Source organism: Spea bombifrons, chromosome 1, assembly GCF_027358695.1.
Source record: "Spea bombifrons isolate aSpeBom1 chromosome 1, aSpeBom1.2.pri, whole genome shotgun sequence".
Lineage (NCBI taxonomy): Eukaryota > Metazoa > Chordata > Amphibia > Anura > Pelobatidae > Spea > Spea bombifrons.
This window is the reverse complement of record NC_071087.1, coordinates 74,761,087-74,784,146: the sequence shown is the minus strand read 5'-3', so window position 1 is coordinate 74,784,146 and position 23,060 is coordinate 74,761,087. Positions and strand designations below refer to the sequence as shown.

The following is a 23,060-nucleotide window of genomic DNA, read 5'->3' as shown; positions in this document are numbered from 1 at the left end:
AAAAAAGTGAATGTTCATAATTTTAAACTATAGATGAGCTAGCAACCTACTGGCACACTTACCTTTGATGGCATGGTACAAGGCATATATTTCTTAAATGAGGCTGCTGATCAGTCTGACCTCTCCGCAGTACACACCTTTGCACAAACCCAAACTAGAAACAGAAGTCTCTATTCTTTATTTCATTAACGGTTTTGAAAACAAGATTGATGCGATTGGAATGTAAGACTTGCCCTGTACTTGAGTCACAAAAGAAAGGTCGCACATCGGTGTACATCATTAATAGTTTCCCATGAAGTGTTTTCTCTTTTTTTTTTTTTTTATATACACAACCGCAAAATAAAAATAACCAAATTGTAAATGTTTTTTTTCAGAAAGTATATAAATATGCCTTTCGTACAATGTGAAAATTGATGCAGTTACTGAGAACCAGAACGTTTTGATTTGTCACATTTCAAAAAGGTTTGAAGCATGAAAATCCAGGAATCTTACTGTGGCTGCACAATGTTTAATAAGCATGAAGGGGCATGATAAGTTAAGATATTAATCATATTCTATTCAACACTAATAAAATAGTGGTTTTATAGGGGGCAAATATTAGTATGCCAGGAACATAGTAGGAAAGGTGTACATATATGATTTGGCTGCAAACTTTCTAGCATGCTTTGAACAGAGGTCATTCAAAGCCAAGCATAAAGTATTAGACATAGTGTAGGTAAATAACTTGGCACTACTATTTCTGCAGCAGTAATGTTTCATCCAGAAAGGTGGACAGACTTCACACTGCTATATTTAACCGATGAATGCCTGGTGGTTCTTTAATTTGTGTTTACGAATACATCCAAACGGAAAGGAAATCTTACAAAAATGAATGATAAGGAGGAAGCTTATAATGCAACTATAAAAACACAAGTTTCAACAACAAATGCTTGCATGCATCAATGAGTCTAAGCGGCCAGAAAACCATTACTAAGACATGTAAAACTAGCCAGTGCCAACTAAAGCAAACTGATTGTATTAATACAGGCATAAGAATGTAAAAATGCCTTGTCATATTCCCCAAGCCAAATATGTTATGCATACACACCAACTAGTACATATATCTATACATATACACAATTGTTATTTACAATTGATCAGTAATGCACATGTATATATAGACATACACACACTTTAGGTGGATATCCATTCTTATATGAATATCAATACATAAACAATATGCACACAGGGATTTTTTCCAAAATAGTCAAGCAGCTGACGGTACTCTGTATGTATGTATGTATGTATGTATGTATGTATATATACACACACACACACACACACATACATACATACTGCTGGTCAGTGTCATGATCTTTCATTACATTGAATACAGCCATTTAATTTCAAAACTTAGGAACCTCGTAGTACATAATGGACTGTTAGTCCATGGACTGTGGAATGACAAGATGAAAATGGTGAATCTCTTGAAAAAAAACTTATTTACATTATGTTCTGGTTTCCATTTCTCCTACCTAGAGTTAGACATGGAACAAGGAACTGTATAGAATGTATATGGGTTCTATACAAACAGCAGGGGAAAATAAAAGATGATCACATCATTGTTTCCACATTGTATTATGTCTCAGTGCTACACTGACCGATATAAACAATCTATACTTAAAAACTAATAAAATACTGTATTGCATTTGAATCAAAAGGAATCTATGCTAACCGTTGAATCTTTGTCTATAAAATGAACTTGTTGTGTGTTCAGTTTGGGAAAGGTTGTTTTAAAGGACTTATACTACAAATCAATCAGTTACAAGATGTGGATGACCCTCTAATCTTCAAACAGGTCAATAGAAGTATTTTCATTGGGCAACAAAAGAATTAAAAAAACAAAGAAAAAAAACAAATGCATTTCTAAGAAAATGTAGTGCTTGTGATATATCAATCAGCTAGGAGCATACTTAATAAGCGGGTTTTCATTATTTCAAGAGACAACCCCCTCTTATATTCATTCTTTAAGAAAATGAGACAAACAACGAAGCTGCAATGACATTCATTTACAATAATTGTAGGTGTGCACATGTAGAAAGGGAGTGTTTGTGAACGGGGAGGGGCTGGGGGTTGGAAATAAACTCCTGTAGAATTTGTGAGGCCTCCTGTCCAGTGAGCCACCTTCATTCCACTGCATGAGAAACCCCATCCAATAAGTGGAACCAATTGCAAGCACTTCTTCTTCAGATCTGGTTTGTCTCTGTGTGAGAAGAGGAAGAGCATATAGAGTTGATAACGTTAATCAGCATATGATCCAAGAGTGTTCTCCAGCCGGATTCCAAGTTGTGGGTGTGGGATTCAGTTAAAGGTTTTGACAGCATTGCAGTTTGCTGGATTTCTGCCCATCTGTGGTGGGAGGCACACTGATGTCCACAACATTATTACCAGGGGACTCATCATGAGCAGACCTGTCTGCAATCTGCTTCTGTGACACAATTCGGTATATTTCTGCAAAAAAAGTAAAAAGAAAATAAATGGGCAAACGCCACCCTGTGGTAAATGACTAGAAATAAAATGCATACATAATTCATACAAGAAAAAAAACTAGATAGGAACTTTTGATAATGTATATAACCAGTTCCAAAACAGGTGGTTCCTGCAGCAACTCAACACATTAAAAAGGCAGCTGTATACAAGTGTACGAAGGCTATTCATTCATAACAGTTTCAAATATGCCATCTGTAAATGACTGGGAGCATTAAGGAGAACAATAAGAGTGTAAACTGATTGAGTTTATTGAAATACTACCCTTGCCAAGAAACCCTCCTGTTGATCCAAAGCCCTCCATATGTATTGCATTAGAACAGTCTCACCGCCTACAGACACTCCCACCTACCATTTCATGCTGCAGCATGTGAAGCAGCAAAGCTGTGCAGGTCCAAATAACCAGTGCGTTACAATGTGTGATAGGTGCGAGGAAATTAGTTTTTATTGAACATCTTAAGGTAAAGACTGTAGTAACAATACTAGAGTATATAAAAGGGGGTCTGACTTGCCTCGCTGAGAAATAACTGCTTTAGACTAGTGCTCCTTGAGTGGAAGAAGTTGCTTCACATAATTCAGACTTTTGCTGGAATCCAGCACCACATGGCAGTGTCAGTAAGCCAAGTGTTAAAGAAACTTGGTGACCATCGCTGTGGCCTTACTTGTTTACTTGTTACTTGTTTACTCTTGCTCTGATCTAGTTCCACCATTTTGTATATTAATCATAATGGTGGAATCTAGGCTGCACTCAAAGATTGGGAGGTCATGAAAATACAAATGGAATAAAACAAAGGATTGAGAACACTACGCAGTGCACATTTAAGAAACAATATGGATGAATCCCAGGTGATACTCTGTAATCTACATCCAAGCGAGAATCAGCAAAGTAACGCAGCTGGTGACGGTTTCTACTCACCAGTTAGTGTATCTGTTTACACAACAGTTGTGCAAACCTTAACTTTTAATATATAGTTTAGGTGTTTTGAGGACAAGCATAAAAACACCCTTACTTTCTAAATATATAGTAGAACATTGACAGTTTGTGTTCCTCCAAACACAGTGATTCAGTGCTTTATCCCTGTGGGATTACCTGTAAGAATGTTTTTGAAGGCTTCCTCCACATTTGTTGAATCTAATGCAGAAGTTTCTATGAATGACAAGTTGTTCTTCTCTAAAATGGGGGGAAAAAAAACATAAGAAGAATGGTACCTGAGCAGCATTGTTTGAAATACAGACTGCCCAAACGAGATGCAAACTACTCAGGGATCTAACAATTATTCTAGGGCTGCAACTATTTTCATAATCGATTAGTTGGCCAATTATTTTTGATCAGATAAAAAAAAATGCAAATTTTTTATTTAAAATAATGTAATGAACAGACAAAAAAAAAAAAACTATAAATTTAAATTAACGTGTCATTAACCCTATTATCTCCATCACAATGGCATTTCCCTAATTCCCTTCTTATTTTACTGACATATGTACTGACAAAACAGCTATATTTTAACCCTTTAATGACAAAGCCCGTACAGGCTCAAAATGCATTGTTTTCAAAGGGATTAGGGACCGCCCATTGTCCTTAAGGGGTTAAAAAAGGTACAAGAACACATTTCTTGTTTTTATTTCCTTTTATTTGGCAACCTGCCCCTCAGTTATGCACATCTGACCCCAGGCTTGCCGCTCTGCCGCCAGAAATTCCTTATAGCTCCTATATGCCACTCTGCCCCAATATGTCTTAATAGCCCCTGATATGCCTTATGCCCCCTGATATGCCTTATACCCCCTATATGCCACCCCCCCAGATATTCTTTATACCTCCCTATAAGCCACTATGCCCCCCTCCCATACTCCCTGGTGTCTAGTGGGGCTCCCGTTGAGCCACCGCTTCTGCCCTCCACTTATGCCGGTGCTTCTATGATGGAGCACCGGAAAATCATGTGGTGCTGGCGCTCAGTCATAGAAGCCCCGGCGGAAGTGGAGGGCAGAAGTGAAGGATGTCTGCATGCATCGTACAGACGCCGGCTAGCTGCCAGAGAGGAAGATCCAGGTACCCTGCGGCGCTGCGGGGGATCTGGATCTCAGTGTTATTATCTGACCTCTATTTGAGGTTGGATTATAAGATTTTAAGAGCATTTTGCTCTGAAAAAAACCCTCATCTTACAGTCAATAAAATCGATTCAACTAATCAATAATAAAGTTCGTTGACAATGATTTTGATTATCGATTAACAATTTTATTGATTAGTTGTTTCAGCCCTAAATTATTCCTCTAATCCTTCCCTACTTTCAGCCATCATGTCTGCTTTGGTCCCTTATTACCACCCTTTCTATATTGCTAAATATTCAGCTTTGCTCCTTCTGATTTACTTTTGGTTAATTTTATTGATAAAAGTAGTGCTATCAATACTTAATTTTGAACAAAGGTTCTATTGACTTTTGGATTCCTGGCAACCCCTTCAAATTTCATGCAAATCTGATGGGTAGTTTCTGAGAAACAAATTGCAAAAAAACAATTTTTTTTTCCAAATGGCGCCATGAGAACCTTAGTCACACCTACAGCCAAATACTGCTAATGGATCATCACCAGAAAAGGGCTAGACTGAGCTCTAGTTCCCCCCCCATATAAGAATGGTTGAATAACCATAATAATAAGTACTAAGTCATGACACACGCCAATCTATTGATACATTTTTGAAAACCCAAAAGGAAATTAGACGAAAAAAATTGTAATTCTAATGCCAAATTGTAATACCGTATTTGCTCGATTATAAGACGACCCTGATTATAAGACGACCCCCCAAAATCTGAATATTAACTTAGGAAAAAAAGAAAAAGCCTGAATATAAGACGACCCCAAAGGAAAAAAGTTTTACCAGTAAATGTTAATTCATGTAAACTATTTTTTTTAATAAAAGCTATGATTGAGAAAAAGATTTTTTTTGTTTTTATTTCTTGTATTTTCCAACCTGTCCCCCAGTTACGCACATCTGCCCCCAGGCTTGCCACTCCAATATGGCACTGTGGCCCATGATATGCCTTTTAACCCTCTATATGCCACTGTGCCCCATGGTATGCCTTTTGACCCCCTATGTGCCACTCTGCCTCCAGAAATGCCTTATACCCCTATATCCCATTCTGGCATTTAGGGGGTTAAAATGCATATTATGGGGCAGAGTGGCATATAGGGAGGTATAAGGCATTTCAGGAGGCAGAGTGACATTATGGGAGTTAAAAGGCATTGTATAGAGCACTCTGCCTCCAGAAATGCCTTATACCCCTATATGCCACTCTGCCATTTAGGGGGTTAAAAGGCATATTATGGGGCAGAGTGGCATATAGGGAGGTATAAGGCATTTCAGGAGGCAGAGTGCGCTATTAAATCCCCCCTTAACGCCACTCCAGAAATGCCCTATGCCCCCATTTAACACACACACACACACCCTATACCCCCATTTAACTAACTAACACACACACACACACTCTCTCTCTCTCTCTCTCTCCCCCCCTCTCTCACCCCCCTTCCCCCGCTCTCCTCCCTCTCTTACCGGTGCTTCCAGCCGGGGCAGCGGGTTGACGTCGCCTTCTGCTGCAGCCGGAAGGAGGTGTGGCTAGCAGCGGGGGTTTGTATGCGTCCGTCGCGTATACTTTCCCCGGCTGTCAGAGATCAAAGTTCCCCGCACCGGTGCGGCACCGGTGCGGGGAACTCTAATCTCTGACAGTCGGGGAAGGTCTATGCGACGGACGCAGACAACCCCCGCTGCTAGCCACACCTCCTTCCGGCTGCAGCGGACGTTGTCTACGCGGATCGCGTAGACGTCAACCCGCTGCCCCGGCAACGCAGTAGGAAGCAAGGAAGCACCGGTAAGTGTGTGTATGATGGGGGGGGGGGTGAGACAGGAGGATCCAGGTCCCCTGCAGCAGTGCGGGGGATCTGGATCTTAGTCTCCTAATCAGACCTCTATTTGAGGTCTGATTAGAAGACGACCCCGATTAGAAGACGAGGGGTATTTTTCAGAGCATTTGCTCTGAAAAAAACCTCGTCTTATAATCGAGCAAATACGGTAGTTACATGCACAACAGCTGGGGATACAAAGCAAAGTTCTTCAGAATTACCGTATTTGCTCGATTAAAAAAGACGAGTTTTTTTCCAGAGCAAATGCTCTGAAAAATTCCCCTCGTCTTATAATCAGACCAGGGGCGTACCTAGAGTAGTTGGCACCCGGGGCGGATCCTGTAAGTGGCACCCCCCCCCCCAAATGTAAAGACATCTACAAAATTATGTTGGCAAGAATATTTATTGCACCAATTTGTAACCAATTTGTAAAATCTGAAAAAATAAATTAATAACTTATAAGTAAAATAAACACGTTTAAATAACATTTACTGAACATATAATAGAGCTTTCTTTAATAACCCTCCAAAAAAAAACAGCGTCCACATTGCCCACATAGAACCTGACCAGCACCCAAATTACACACACATAGGACGTGCCATCTTTGCCCCCAAACAGCCCAGCATGAGTCAGCATTGTTCCCAAACAGCCGAGTGTACGCCATCTTTGTCCCATAAACACGCTACCTGTGCCATCTTTGTCCCATAAACACCCTGCCTGTGCCATTTTTGTCCCATAAACACCCTGCTTATACCATCTTTGCCTTTTTGACAAATCAACTATACACCTATGATTAACACAAACACTTTTACAGTCACTCACTAATTCACTTTCATTCACACAAATTGTTTACACATTCATTGTTGCATTCTCACAAATTCATTAATTCTCTCACTCATTCACACAATTCATCCACACATTAATCCATTCATTTTCGCTCTCTCATTCTGACTCTTTATTTCAATATTCTTGCTACCCTCCTTTATCCCTATCTACCCCTTCTCACTCCCTTCTCCCTATCTATCGCCTATCCCCCCGTCTCACTCCCTTCTCCCTATCTACCCCCTCCTAGCTATCTACCCTCTCCCCCCTTTGAAGTTCACTTACCTTTCAGGAGTCCTGCGGTGGGGGTGCAAGGCCCCTGCCTCCCAGCTCTGCCACTGTATGGAACAGTATAGAGTGATGGGAGTTATGATGTACTTTAGAGCATAATTATATAATGAAAAAGACATTGGAAATGGTACAGCATAAGACCCATCACTCTCACACACTTACCAATCCACACTTACCAATCCACAGATTCCACACATACCAATCCACATTTACCAATCCACACATACCAGTCCACAGATTCCACACATACCAGTCCACAGATTCCACACATACCAATCAACAATTACCAATCCACACATATCAATCCACAGATTCCACACATACCAATTCACGCATACCAATCCACAGATTCCACACATACCAATCCACAGATTCCACACATACCAATCCACACTTACCAATCCACACATACCAGTCCACAGATTCCACACATACCAGTCCACAGATTCCACACATACCAATCCACATTTACCAATCCACACATTCCACACATACCAATCCACATTTACCAATCCACAGGTTCCACACATACCAATCCACAGATTCCACACATACCAATCCACACATACCAATCCACAGATTCCACACATACCAATCCACTCTCACTGAAAGATTTCCTACCTTTCCTCTTTTCTTCTTGCAGCAGTCAGCTCCTTTTCTTCCTCTTCTTCTGTCTTCTTCCGGTTCAGAGGGCACGGACGGCGGTGGGCGCGGCTTCAGTGTTGCTTCAGCAGCAGTTGCCGCGCGGATCGCGAGGGAGCGGTATCGGAGGTCTTTAACAGACCTCCGGCTCCCTTGAGTGATTTTAAGCCGGTTCAAGGGAACCGGCTTAAAATCACTCAAGGGAGCCGGAGGTCTGTTAAAGACCTCCGATACCGCTCCCTTGCGAGCATTTTCCTCCAGCGGCGGACATTACTGTCCGTGAGGTACCGGTGCTTCTGAGTCCCCGGTGCTTAGTCCGGGCAGAGTGTAGAGCTCTATGCGATTCGGGTAGACAACTTCCACTCAAGCGTGTAGAGCTCTACACGCTGCCCGGACTAAGCAACGGGGGACTCAGAAGCACCGGTAAGTTTGGAGGAGGGAGGGGAGGGAGTGTTAAATGGGGGGCATAAGGCATTTCTGGAGGCAGAGTGCTCTGTGAAATGCCTTTTAACCCCCTTAATGCCACTCTGCCTCCAGAAATGCCTTTTAACCCTCTATATGCCACTCTGCCCCCTGAAATGCCTTATACCTCCCTATATGCCACTCTGCCCCATAATATGCCTTTTAACCCTCTAAATGCCAGAGTGGCATATAGGGCAGGGCTTGACAAATTTGTTGTGAATCTAGGCGCCAGGTAAAAAAGTTAGGAGCCAGGATTTTTTTAAACTAACAGTTGGTTAGGAGTGATCTGATCATCATCAGCCCACTTACTAAACTCACAGCATCTGACCTGGAAGCACCCTGGACTTTCAGGTCAGTGCTGTTTGTTTTTTTTTTTTAATTAATTTTTTTATTTAACTCTTTCGATGCTGATGTTCCATTGGAGCACAGCATTGACAGATATTTAGTCCCCACAAGCTTGTGGGGACAAATGTTAACCCCTGCAATGCCACGAATGTGTCATACACAATTGTGGCATTGAAGGGGTTAACGCTGCACTGTCGCTCTCATGGAGCGATCAGGCAGCAGGGGGGTGTTGTGTCAGGTCTCCACACTCATGGCGAGACCAAAGAACCCTCTCCCCCTGTCCCTGAAGCTGCATCTGGCAGCTGGGAAGCAATTGCTGGTCTATAGACCAGCCATTGCAGGGGGAGTCTCTGATGACTGCTGTAGGCTTCCATACCTACAGGAGTCATCAAAGGGCTTGTGGGGGCTCGTTTTTGCTGTTGCTGGTCTGCCTGGGCTTCCAGGCAGACCACCAGCAGCAAAGCCCCCAAAACGGGAATTAACCCCTAAATGCCGCGATCGCGGCATTGAAGGGGTTAACTGTGCGCTGTCGCTCCCATGGCGCGATCAGGCAGCTGGGGGTGTTGGGTGAGGTCCCAAGACTTGTGTGGGGACCCAATCAACACACAAACCCCTTCCCTGAGGCTGCCTGTGGCAGCTGAAAACACGAGTGCTGCTTTTCCAGCAACCGCGTTTTCAGCCTACAGGATGACTCCGTGGGAGTGATCTCAGGCTCGAGGGCGGGCTCGGAGTGGCTGTGCTGTCTGCCCAGACTTCTGGGCAGACAGCAGCAGTGCCCCCGTGTGGTGACTCAGCCTCTTACATCCACAATTTTTTCTGGATGTAAGAGGCTGACAAAACCTAGGCGCCAGGACAAAATTCTCTGTCGCCATGGCGACCTGGCGCCTGGGATTTGTCGAGCCCTGATATAGGGGTATAAGGCATTTCTGGAGGCAGAGTGGCACATATGGGGTTAAAAGGCATATCATGGGGCACAGTGGCATATAGAGGGTTAAAAGATGTATCATGGGGCACAGTGGCATATATGGGGTATACAGCATTTCTGGGGCAGAGTGGCAAGCCTGGGGACAGATGTGCATAACTGGCGGGGGGGCAGGTTAAAAAAAAGGAAAAAAAAACAAAATATTTTTCTCAATCGTAGCTTTTATTAGCAAACAATTGTTCACAGTTTACATGAATTAACATTTACTGGTAAAACGTTTTTCCTATAGGGTCGTCTTATATTCAGCCTTTTTTTCATAAATTAATATTCAGATTTTGGGGGGGTCGTCTTATAATCAGGGTTGTCTTATAATCGAGCAAATACGGTAAGTTTGTTACAATATGGATTCTGCTAATCAGAGCCAACATCACGACTTACATCGATGGCATTGAATTGTTTCAATTTTTCTTCTTTTTTTTTTATCGTTGTCAGACTTGGTGTAGGAATTCAGCATGACATAGGAATAAGGAATGATCTTACTACTTTGTAATTGTAATAATATTCTCTTTAGGAACATAAATATTATAATGTAAGCAGTAGTGGTAGACGATTTTGTGCATTTAAGTGAAAAATTAAGCTTGGCATTAACATTACATGTAACCTACAGTTTCATTCTGTAAGCTCTCAACATAACAGGTATTACCCAAAAGCTTCTCTTGTTACCAATGAAAGGATTCTGAACTACTTACTCTACTTTTAGAGCAAGCTGAGAAAAAGGTTCCCTTTCTTTCAAACTCTTAATTTACCAGTAATCCCTACATAACAAAAACTTTACTAGGGCTGCAACAACTAAACGAATTTCATTATCGATTAGTTGCAGCAGCTCCTACTTACAGTTCCTCCCTGCAGTCATTGCCGATTGGCCCACCCACTTCCTTCTTCCAGTCCCTCCTTGCAGTCACTGCCGATTGGCTGCAAGGAGGGACAGAGAGAAAGGGGCCTATCGGCAGTGACTGCAGGCAGGGACAGGGAGCCAGAAAGGGGCGGGGCCAAAGTGTCAATTGTCCCCTTCCATTTCTTATACCGTCCTAATGGCTCAAGAACTCATCTAACTGGTGAGTATAAAATTAATTTGGGCTAAAGTTGGGGGCAGTTATAGTTAGTGGGGTGTTTAGGGTTAATTGTGGTTGATGGGGTCTTCAGGGTTAATTTAGGGGCAGTTATGGTTAATAGGGTCTTCTCTTCAGGGTTCATTTAATGCTGAGGACTGAGGGTTAATTTAACTAAATAAAGTTAACTTAAGGTGCAGTTATAGGTAAAGGGGGGCAAACTGAGGGGAATCTAAATCCTGGGGGCACTGAAGATTAACCCTGTATTTATTTATAAAAGTATTGTGTCTGAACGAGTCTGCAAATATATGAGTGCACTATGGGATATCAGGGGGGTATATCAGTGGGGAAGATGGAGTGGCATATCTGGGAGGCAGTGTGGCAAGCCTGGGCTCAAATGTGCATCACTGGGGGGGGCAGGTTGGGAAATAAAAACAAGAAATGCATTTTTATTAAAGTTTTCTTTATTCTGCTGTTTGTTTTTTTTTTACATCCTACGTTACTTTATTAAATTATTTTAAATAAATGAAAAATTTACATTTTTTTATCTGATTAATCGAAAAAATAATCGGCCAACTAATCGATTATCAAAATAATCGTTAGTTGTAGGGCTGCAACTAACGATTATTTTAATAATCGATTAGTTGGCCGATTATTTTGTCGATTAATCGGATAAAAAAAATTAGGGCTGCAACAACTAATCGATAAAATCGATAATCGATAATGAAATTCGTTGGCAACGAATTTCATTATCGATTAGTTGAATCGATTATCGATTATAAAATGAGGGTTTTTTCATAATGAAAAATCCCCCTCATTATATAATCCGTTTAGTCTGACTCACCGTCTCACAGCAGCAGCTCCTACTTACTCCCCCTCCCTGTAATCACTGTGACAACTGGCCCCGCCCCTTCCTTCTCCAGGCCAGAACCACATGGCTGTGACACTCATCTAACTGTAAGTATATGTATATATATATATATATAATGTGTATGTGTGTATATATATATATATATATATGTATATGTGTATATATGTATGTAATATTATATATATATATATATATATATATATATATATATTTGGGCTACTGAAAGTTAGGGGAGGTGGGGGTTAATTTAGGGGCAGTTATGTTAATAGGGTGTTTAGGGTTAATTTAGGAGCAGCTGTGGTTAATGGGGTGTTTGGGGTTAATTTGAGGCAGTTGTGGTGAATGGTGTGTTTAGGGTTAATTTAGGGGATGCTGTGGTTGATGGGGTCTTTAGGGTTAATTTAGGGGATGCTGTGGTTAAGGGGTGGTTAAGGGGGTGTTAAGGGTTAATTTAGGGGCAGTTATGGTTAATGGGGAGTTTAGGGTTAATTTAGGGGAATCTAAATCCTGGGGGCAGTGAAGTGACATATCTGGGGGTATAAGGCATATACAGTATATAAGGCATATGTGGGGAGGGCAGTGTGGCATGTCTGGGGAGGACGGAGTGGTGTATCAGGATGTATAAGGCATATCTGGGGGTAGAGTGGCATATCTGGGGGTAGAGAAGTGGCATGTCTGGTAGGCAGGGTGGCATGTCTGGGGACGATGGAGTGGGGTATCAGGGGATATAAGGCGTATCAGGCACAGTGGCAGATGTGGGAGGCAGCGTGGAGTGGCAGATGTGGGAGGCAGCGTGGCATATGTGGGAGGCATTGTGGAGCGGCAGATGTGGGAGGCAGCATGGCGTGGCATATGTGGGGAGGGTAGGGTGGCATGTCTGGGGAGGATGGAGTGGTGTTTCAGGGGGTATAAGGCGTATCAGGCACAGTGGCATGTGGGGGGTAGAGTGGCGTGGCAGATGTGGGAGGCAGCGTGGCGTGGCAGATGTGGGAGGCAGCGTGGAGTGGCAGATGTGGGAGGCAGCGTGGAGTGGCAGATGTGGGAGTCAGCATGGTGTGTTATATGTGGGAGGCAGCGTGGAGTGCTGTGGTAGCCAGCGTGGCATATGTGGGGGGGCAGCATGGCATGTCTGGGAGGCAGCGTAGCAAGCCTGGGCTCAAATGTGCATATATTGGGGGGCTGGTTGGGAAATAAAGACAAGAAATGTATTATCAAAGTTTTTTTTATTCTGCTGTTTGTATTTAACATCATTTGTTTAGTAAATTATTTTAAATAAATGAAAAATTTACATTCATATTTTTTATCCGATTAATCGAAAAAATAATCGGCCAACTAATCGATTATTAAAATAACCGTTAGTTGCAGCCCTAAAAAAAATACATTATTTTAAATTGAAGAAAAATTGCAATAAAAAACTTACAATTTACACTTTCATCTCTTTATTGCAATGGCCTCTCTCTATTCACCTTCTTATTTTACTAACATAATAAAAGCTACAAGAACCCAAACACGGTGTTTCTCAAACTAGGTTTTAATACAAAGTTATTAGTAAATATTAATTCATATGTTAACTATTTTTCATATTTAATAAAAACTGAGAAAAAAGCCTTGTTTAAGTTTTTTTATTTACCAAACTGCCTCCAGTTATGCACATCTGACCCCCAGCTTGCCACTCTGCCCCATATAAGCCTTATACCCCTTATATGCCAGATTCCACTGTGCCCCCTGATATGCCACTGTGCCCCCTGATATGCCTTATACTCCTTATATGCCAGTGATATGCAACTGAGCCCACTGATATACCTTTTACCCCCAGATTTGTTTTATGCCCCCCTGATATGCCTATCATCGAGGTCTTATACCCCCCTATATGCCACTGAGCCCCCTGATATACCTTTTACCCCCAGATATGTTTATGTCCCCCTGATATGCCTAATATCCATATGCCTTATACCCCCTATATGCCCTAAAAATTCATAATACCCCCCATACACCACTATAACTCACCCATACACCACTCTGGCTCCTCCCCCTCCCATACACCACTCTGGCTCCTCCCCCTCCCATACACCACTCTGGCTCCTCCCCCCTCTCATACACCACTCTGCCTCCTCCCCCGCCCATACATCACTTTGGCTCCTCCCCTCCCATACATCACTTTGCCTCCTCCCCTTCCATATGCCACTCTGCCTCCTCCCCTCCCATACATCACTTTGGCTCCTCCCCCTCCCATACACCACTCTGGCTCCTCCCATACTCCACTCTGCCTCCTCCCCCTCCCATACATCACGTTGGCTCCTGCCCCTCCCATACATCACTTTGCCTCCTCCCCCCTCCCATACTCCACTCTGCCTCCTGTGAACCTCCGTTTCTGACAAGACACCAGGGAGCCGGGTAGAGAGGCAGAGTGGCGTATGAGAGGGGGAGGAGCCAGAGTGGTGTATTGGAGGGTGGCTCCCATACACCCCTCTGACTCCTCCCCCCTCCCATACACCGCTCTGCCTCTCTACCCGGCTCCGTTACTGAAGGCACTTTCACTGCAGCTTCATAGAAGCTACAGTGTAAGTGAAGGGCAGTAACGGAGTCTGTCTGTGCGATGCAGACCCTCACCGGATGACAGAGAGGATGATTCTCTGTCAGCCGGTGGGGGTCTGCATCGCACGGACAGACTCCGTTACTCACCTTCACTTACACTGAGGCTTCTATGAAGCTGCAGGGAAAGTGCCTTCAGTAATGGTGCCGGGTAGAGAGGCAGAGTGATGTATGGGAGGGGGGAGGAGGCAGATGGGAGGGGGAGAGAGACGGAAGTGAGAGACCGGCCGACAGTGAGGGGAATCCAGGTCTCCTGCAGCGTACCGGGGGATCTGGATTCCGGTGTTATAATCCGATCTCTGTTTGAGGTCGGATTATATAAGGAGAGGAGTTTTTCAGAGCATTTGCTCTGAAAAAAACCTCTTTTTATAAATCGATAAAAATTGATCCGATTAATCGATGAAAATCGTTGACAACGATTTTCATTATCGATTATTATCGATTAGTTGTTTCATCCCTAGTTAGTTGCAGCCCTAAACGTTACACAAAGCATTAAATGGTTATCAAGATATAAAATATACACAGCAGCTTCAAAGATTAATGTGTACTATACAAAGACGCTATACCATTTTCAGTATCACTTGTTTATTAACTTGTAAATTAGTTTACACCATTTCCTTTCTAAGTGCACATTGAACATTACCTGCAAACGCTCGTGCCTCGTCTGTTGGAACAGCTCTAAGGTGACGCAAGTCGCTTTTGTTCCCAACCAGCATTATGACTATGTTGTTGTCTGCATGATCCCTCAGCTCCTTGAGCCAACGCTCCACATTCTCATATGTTAGATGTTTAGCAATATCATAAACCAGTAGAGCTCCCACGGCTCCCCTGTAATAACTAGAGAAAATGTGTTTGTTAGTGTGAAGGCTTTAATGTATGATTAAGATGCATGATTGTCATTTTACATGAGGATAAAGAAAATACATTCTGATTGCAATGTTCTACTACTGTATTAAAAAACATTTGAAAGAAAAACATATCTACCGTATTGATTCGAATATAGGCCGCACTTTTTCCCCCCACTTTAAGTCTTTAAAGTGGGGGGGCAGCCTATATTCGGGGTCTAGCGCAGCGGGGTTAGGATACAGGGGACCTGTATCCTACTCTCGGATGTGCTCAGACAGCCTCCCCTGCCAGCACTTCCCAGCTGAGGTTGTTTCTGCTCGCATCGCCGCTGCCAGGGAACGTCTGTGCGAACAATCTTCCTTCCTGGTACTTCCCACGGCGGAAGTGCCGGCACCGGAAGTTGAATACGTGTTATGTGTAGATGTCCCCCGCCGGCCCCGCAAGACCCCGTGGAGTCTGCACCGGTAAGTCTGGTGGGGGGGGGACATCTTGGGGACAGAGTGGCAGCATATCTCGGGGGAGGTAGAGTGGCAGCATATCTCGGGGGAGGTAGAGTGGCAGCATTTCTCGGGGTGTACATCTTCGGGACAGAGTGGCAGCATATCTCGGGGGCGGGGGGCAGAAACTTTTTTTCATTAAAAAAAAGCACCTAACTTTTAGGCTAGGTTTCCACTTGGGTTTTTGTCCTGCGTTTTTTTCTTGATGAAAAACGCCAGAAAAAACGCCAGGAAAAACGCCAAGAAAACTGCCACTGCATTTACCTGCGTTTTGGCCTTTCTGTGGAAATTGCTTTTTTTGACCTTAGGCAGTTTTTCCAGCCTTTACAAGTTTCACCCAGCTAAAAGGGATTGGCATAAATAGCAAGTATCTGCCCCCTCCTGATGTCATTTACTTGGTAGAGTTCTACTTAAACACGGCCCGGCGGACCCTTTTGTCTCTTTTCTGTGGTTTGTAAGGCATGCTTTATTCCGAATGTCTGCTCCTCTAGGAAGATTGGCCCCAAATGATGGTGCAAATTGTTTGCTGTTGCTTTTGGCACGCAGGATCCAGTTGGGTATGTTTGTTTGTAAAGGTATGTTTGTTCCCAATGGTGTAAAATTCAATATGAACTTTGTTTTGTGTGAAACTGTTTGTTTCCAGCCTATTTCTCGTAGGACACACAGATACTGGGTCCATCCTCTGCATTGTAACTGTGGAAAAAAACGCCAAAGCAAAAAACCCACATGGCTTTTTCATGACGGTTTTTCTCTCCCATAGACTTCTATTGGAGAAAAACGCCAAGATTTCCTTGCAAAAAACGCCAGAGTGTCAACATGCTGCGATTTTGAAAAACTGCCACAGAGCCCAAAAAAGCAAAAAAACGCCAAAGAGGACTGAAAAAATGCCAAACAAAAAGCCGCCAAGTGGATATGGCATTGTGCGATTTCCTATTGAAGAACAGCTAACATCTGGCTGCAGCGGTTTTTCACTAAAAAACGCCAGGTGGCGCTATTGGCGTTTTTAGCAAAAAAAAACAAGTGGAAACCTAGCCTTAGGGTGCGGCCTATATTCGGGTGCGGCCTATATCCGAGCCAATACGGTATATAGATTTCTATCTATCTTTGGAAAACTGCACTTTTATTTCAAAGTTTCAATATCACAAAAAAGGTGAGGAACTATATCGTTTTTTTAGTTTTTATAAAAGTTTCTTGTGACATGAGGGAATATACTAAAACACAGACAAAATCAAATAGGGTACATACAGTTATACATTTCATTAATTTCTCCTTACTGCTTGGAATTAAGCCATTTAAACACTGCTAAACAGACAATCTTAGTATTTAGTAAGACATACAAGAAAAAGTTTTTGCTCTACAAGTTAAAAGGTGCTGTTCAATCTACCCCCCCCCATTATTACTGACATTTTATTCCTCTGCTGTTTCCATGCTAAATTAGTTTACCAGTTTTAAAATACACTGTAGTTTCCCTGTAATTTGTTTTGTAAATAACTCCCTGTGGGGACTCAAGTTTACAATGACGCCAATATGATATGCTATGCTTAGCCATTACCAGGGCCGGACTGTGAATGACACAGCAGCCCTGTCCCTTTAAGCCAGCGTTTGTTTTCTTTTACATTCACAAAATGAGCTGTATATTACAGCATCTGATCTGCTGCTGGAGTGGAGCGCTGTCAGACAAATGTCGAGGGTGCATTTGCTCAGTGTGCCAGATCGAGCCTCCTTATTATGGACATCAGCAAAGCTCCTTCAACCAATCTAACATACAGGACTCTGGTGCTAAGCAATGCTGATTAATTAATTTCTTATAATGTGGTTTTTGTTGGACTAGGATTGGGGGGGGGATTCATGCCATTTCTGCTTAGTTTTATACAGGATGCAGAGCTTATCTAATGATATTTTATGACGCACGCTAGGTGGAAAAGTACCTTTAAAGGAAACAGCGTGGATTAAATAGTTTGAATGCAGAGGGTTTTTAGAAGTATAGACAAAAAGTAGCATGTGGTTTTACATTATAGTTGGCCTTGGTCAGAAAAAAACCCCCAGTTACATTGATCATATATTAACTTGGAAACAGGGCTTTGCATGACTGAAGAGTACGCAACCAGAGAGGAGAACAGAGATACCAACAGACTCTACACCGTTTCTCAGTGGTTCCCTTGGCACCATCAGAAAAGGATGCCCATACTTTAGTTCTGGCATTCAAACAAGTGTATAAATATGCTCCAGCCACTACTCAGTAAGTACACAGTGAGGCTGTTGGGCAGTGGTGGGATTCAATTTTTTTTATTTATTTATTTATTTTTTTTAATAACCACTTCCGAGATTTCGTACTAAAAATTAAAAACCTCACACACACAGACTCAGGCAGTCACGCGCGCACACACACACACACACACACAGAGACAGACTCAGGCAGTCTCACACACACACAGACTCAGGCAGTCTCACACACACACAGACTCAGGCAGTCTCACACACACACAGACTCAGGCAGTCTCACACACACAGACTCAGGCAGTCTCACACACACACACAGACTCAGGCAGTCTCACACACACACACAGACTCAGGCAGTCTCACACACACACACAGACTCAGGCAGTCTCACACACACACACAGACTCAGGCAGTCTCACACACACACACAGACTCAGGCAGTCTCACACACACACACAGACTCAGGCAGTCTCTCACACACACAGACTCAGGCAGTCTCTCACACACACAGACTCAGGCAGTCTCACACACACAGACTCAGGCAGTCTCACACACACACACACACAGACTCAGGCAGTCTCACACACACACACAGACTCAGGCAGTCTCACACACACACACAGACTCAGGCAGTCTCACACACACACACAGACTCAGGCAGTCTCACACACACACACAGACTCAGGCAGTCTCACACACACACACACACAGACTCAGGCAGTCTCACACACACACACACAGACTCAGGCAGTCTCACACACACACACACACACAGACTCAGGCAGTCTCACACACACACACACACAGACTCAGGCAGTCTCACACACAGACTCAGGCAGTCTCACACACACACAGACTCAGGCAGTCACACACACACACACACACAGACTCAGGCAGTCTCACACACACACACAGACTCAGGCAGTCTCTCACACACACACACAGACTCAGGCAGTCTCACACACACACACAGACTCAGGCAGTCTCACACACACACACAGACTCAGGCAGTCTCACACACACACACACAGACTCAGGCAGTCTCACACACACACACACAGACTCAGGCAGTCTCACACACACACACACACACAGACTCAGGCAGTCTCACACACACACACACACACACACACACACAGACTCAGGCAGTCTCACACACACACACAGACTCAGGCAGTCTCACACACACACACAGACTCAGGCAGTCTCACACACACACACAGACTCAGGCAGTCTCACACACACACACAGACTCAGGCAGTCTCACACACACACAGACTCAGGCAGTCACACACACACACACACAGACTCAGGCAGTCACACACACACACACACAGACTCAGGCAGTCACACACACACACACAGACTCAGGCAGTCACACACACACACAGACTCAGGCAGTCACACACACACACAGACTCAGGCAGTCACACACACACACAGACTCAGGCAGTCACACACACACACACACAGACTCAGGCAGTCACACACACACACACAGACTCAGGCAGTCTCACACACACACAGACTCAGGCAGTCTCACACACACACAGACTCAGGCAGTCTCACACACACACAGACTCAGGCAGTCTCACACACACACAGACTCAGGCAGTCTCACACACACACACAGACTCAGGCAGTCTCACACACACACACAGACTCAGGCAGTCTCACACACACACACAGACTCAGGCAGTCTCACACACACACACAGACTCAGGCAGTCTCACACACACACACAGACTCAGGCAGTCTCACACACACACACAGACTCAGGCAGTCTCTCACACACACAGACTCAGGCAGTCTCTCACACACACAGACTCAGGCAGTCTCTCACACACACAGACTCAGGCAGTCTCTCACACACACAGACTCAGGCAGTCTCTCACACACACAGACTCAGGCAGTCTCACACACACACACTCAGGCAGTCTCACACACACACACAGACTCAGGCAGTCTCACACACACACACACAGACTCAGGCAGTCTCACACACACACACAGACTCAGGCAGTCTCACACACACACACAGACTCAGGCAGTCTCACACACACACACACAGACTCAGGCAGTCTCACACACACACACACACAGACTCAGGCAGTCTCACACACACACACACAGACTCAGGCAGTCTCACACACACACACACACACAGACTCAGGCAGTCTCACACACACACACAGACTCAGGCAGTCTCACACACAGACTCAGGCAGTCTCACACACACACAGACTCAGGCAGTCTCACACACACACACACACACAGACTCAGGCAGTCTCACACACACACACACAGACTCAGGCAGTCTCACACACACACACACAGACTCAGGCAGTCTCACACACACACACACAGACTCAGGCAGTCTCACACACACACACACAGACTCAGGCAGTCTCACACACACACACAGACTCAGGCAGTCTCACACACACACACACACAGACTCAGGCAGTCTCACACACACACACACACAGACTCAGGCAGTCTCACACACACACACACAGACTCAGGCAGTCTCACACACACACACACAGACTCAGGCAGTCTCACACACACACACAGACTCAGGCAGTCTCACACACACACACAGACTCAGGCAGTCTCACACACACACACAGACTCAGGCAGTCACACACACACACACAGACTCAGGCAGTCACACACACACACACACAGACTCAGGCAGTCACACACACACACACACAGACTCAGGCAGTCACACACACACACACAGGCAGTCACACACACACACACAGACTCAGGCAGTCACACACACACACAGACTCAGGCAGTCACACACACACACAGACTCAGGCAGTCACACACACACACAGACTCAGGCAGTCACACACACACACAGACTCAGGCAGTCACACACACACACAGACTCAGGCAGTCACACACACACACACAGACTCAGGCAGTCACACACACACACACAGACTCAGGCAGTCACACACACACACACAGACTCAGGCAGTCACACACACACACACAGACTCAGGCAGTCACACACACACACACACACAGACTCAGGCAGTCACACACACACACACAGACTCAGGCAGTCACACACACACACACAGACTCAGGCAGTCACACACACACACAAAGACTCAGGCAGTCACACACACACAAAGACTCAGGCAGTCTCACACACACACTCAGGCAGTCTCACACACACACACACAGACTCAGGCAGTCTCACACACACACACAGACTCAGGCAGTCACGCACACACAGACTCAGGCAGTCACGCACACACAGACTCAGGCAGTCACGCACACACAGACTCAGGCAGTCACGCACACACAGACTCAGGCAGTCACGCACACACAGACTCAGGCAGTCACGCACACACAGACTCAGGCAGTCACGCACACACAGACTCAGGCAGTCACGCACACACAGACTCAGGCAGTGTCTGGAGGGGAGAGGCGGAAGTTGTCTGTGCGCATCGCACGGACACCCACCGGCCGACAGTGAGGGGAATCCAGGTCCCCTGCAGCGTTGCGGGGATCTGGATTCTAGTGTTATAGTGTTGTCAACGATTTTAATTATCGATTATTATCAATTTTATTGATTAGTTGTTTCAGCCCTACTAAATAGCTTCCCATAGTCCCATGTTTAGTGACAAAGATGCCTATGGGAAACTGGGGACAGAATTTGCCTTTGCCCCCAGTTTCCCATTGGCATCTTTGTCACTAAACATGGGACTATGGAAAGCTATTTAGTGTAGAGCTGAAACAACGAATCGATAAAATCGATAATAATCGATAACGGAAATCATCGATAACGATTTCCGTTATCGATTAATCGAGTGATCAATTCGTTGTTGGAGCACTCGGCTCCTTTTACTTACCTCCGCGAGCGTTCCCCGCTTCTGCTACACGCTCTGCAGTCTCCGCCTTCTTTTAGCTACGTGACGGATGTGACGCGTTCCGGAGGTAAGTATTCTTCATGTCTATGTGCACGGATCGCACAGAGCCACTCGCACAGAGCGAATCGCTCTGTGCGAGTGGCTCCACTCGCACAGAGCGGTTCGCTCTGTGCGAGTGGCTCCACTCGCACAGAGCGGTTCGCTCTGTGCGAGTGGCTCCACTCGCACAGAGCGGTTCGCTCTGTGCGAGTGGCTCCACTCGCACAGAGCGGTTCGCTCTGTGCGAGTGGCTCCACTCGCACAGAGCGGTTCGCTCTGTGCGAGTGGCTCCATTCGCACAGAGCGGTTCGCTCTGTGCGAGTGGCTCCATTCGCACAGAGCGGTTCGCTCTGTGCGAGTGGCTCCATTCGCACAGAGCGGTTCGCTCTGTGCGAGTGGCTCCATTCGCACAGAGCGGTTCGCTCTGTGCGAGTGGCTCCATTCGCACAGAGCGGTTCGCTCTGTGCGAGTGGCTCCATTCGCACAGAGCGGTTCGCTCTGTGCGAGTGGCTCCATTCGCACAGAGTGAACCGCTCTGTGCGAGTGGCTCCATTCGCACAGAGCGGTTCGTGAGTGTGGGTGCAGGGCAGAGTGGGGGTGGGGGTGCAGGGCAGAGTGGGGGTGGGGGGTGCAGGGCAGGAGACTGGGTGCAGGGCAGAGTGGGGGTGGGGATGCAGGGTGTGAGTGTGGGTGCAGAGCAGAGTGGGAGACTGGGTGCAGGGCAGAGTGGGGGTGGGGATGCAGGGCAGGGTGTGAGTGTGGGTGCAGGGCAGAGTGGGTGCAGGGCAGAGTGTGAGTGTGGGGGCAGGGCAGAATGTGGGGGCAGGGCTGGGTGCAGGGCAGAGTTAGAGACTGGGTGCAGGGGCACAGTGCAAAGTGCTGGGTGCAAAGTGCCAGTGCTGGGTGCAAAGTGCCAGGGCTGGGTGCAAAGTGCTGGGTGCAAAGTGCCAGGGCTGGGTGCAAAGTGCAAAGTGCTGGTGCAAAGTGCTGAATGCTGGGTGCAAAGTGCTGGATGCAAAGTGCCAGGGCTGGGGCAAAGTGCCAGGGCTGGGTGCAAAGTGCTGGGTGCAAAGTGCCAGGGCTGGGTGC

General features: G+C 45.3%; 1 protein-coding gene across 1 annotated transcript in view; it reads right to left on the bottom strand.

Annotated features, from left to right (window-relative positions):
* Window positions 1–2,028: 2,028 nt before the first annotated feature.
* Window positions 2,029–23,060, bottom strand: part of RAB11B (RAB11B, member RAS oncogene family) — a 32,197-nt gene continuing 11,165 nt past the window's right edge. The window contains exons 3-5 of the mRNA XM_053463822.1: window positions 15,117–15,310; window positions 3,617–3,697; window positions 2,029–2,490 (exon numbers count right to left, since the gene is read on the bottom strand). Of these exons, the coding sequence (XP_053319797.1) occupies window positions 2,345–2,490; window positions 3,617–3,697; window positions 15,117–15,310 (421 nt within the window). The 3' untranslated portion in view covers window positions 2,029–2,344. The remainder of the gene's footprint in view (window positions 2,491–3,616; window positions 3,698–15,116; window positions 15,311–23,060) is intronic.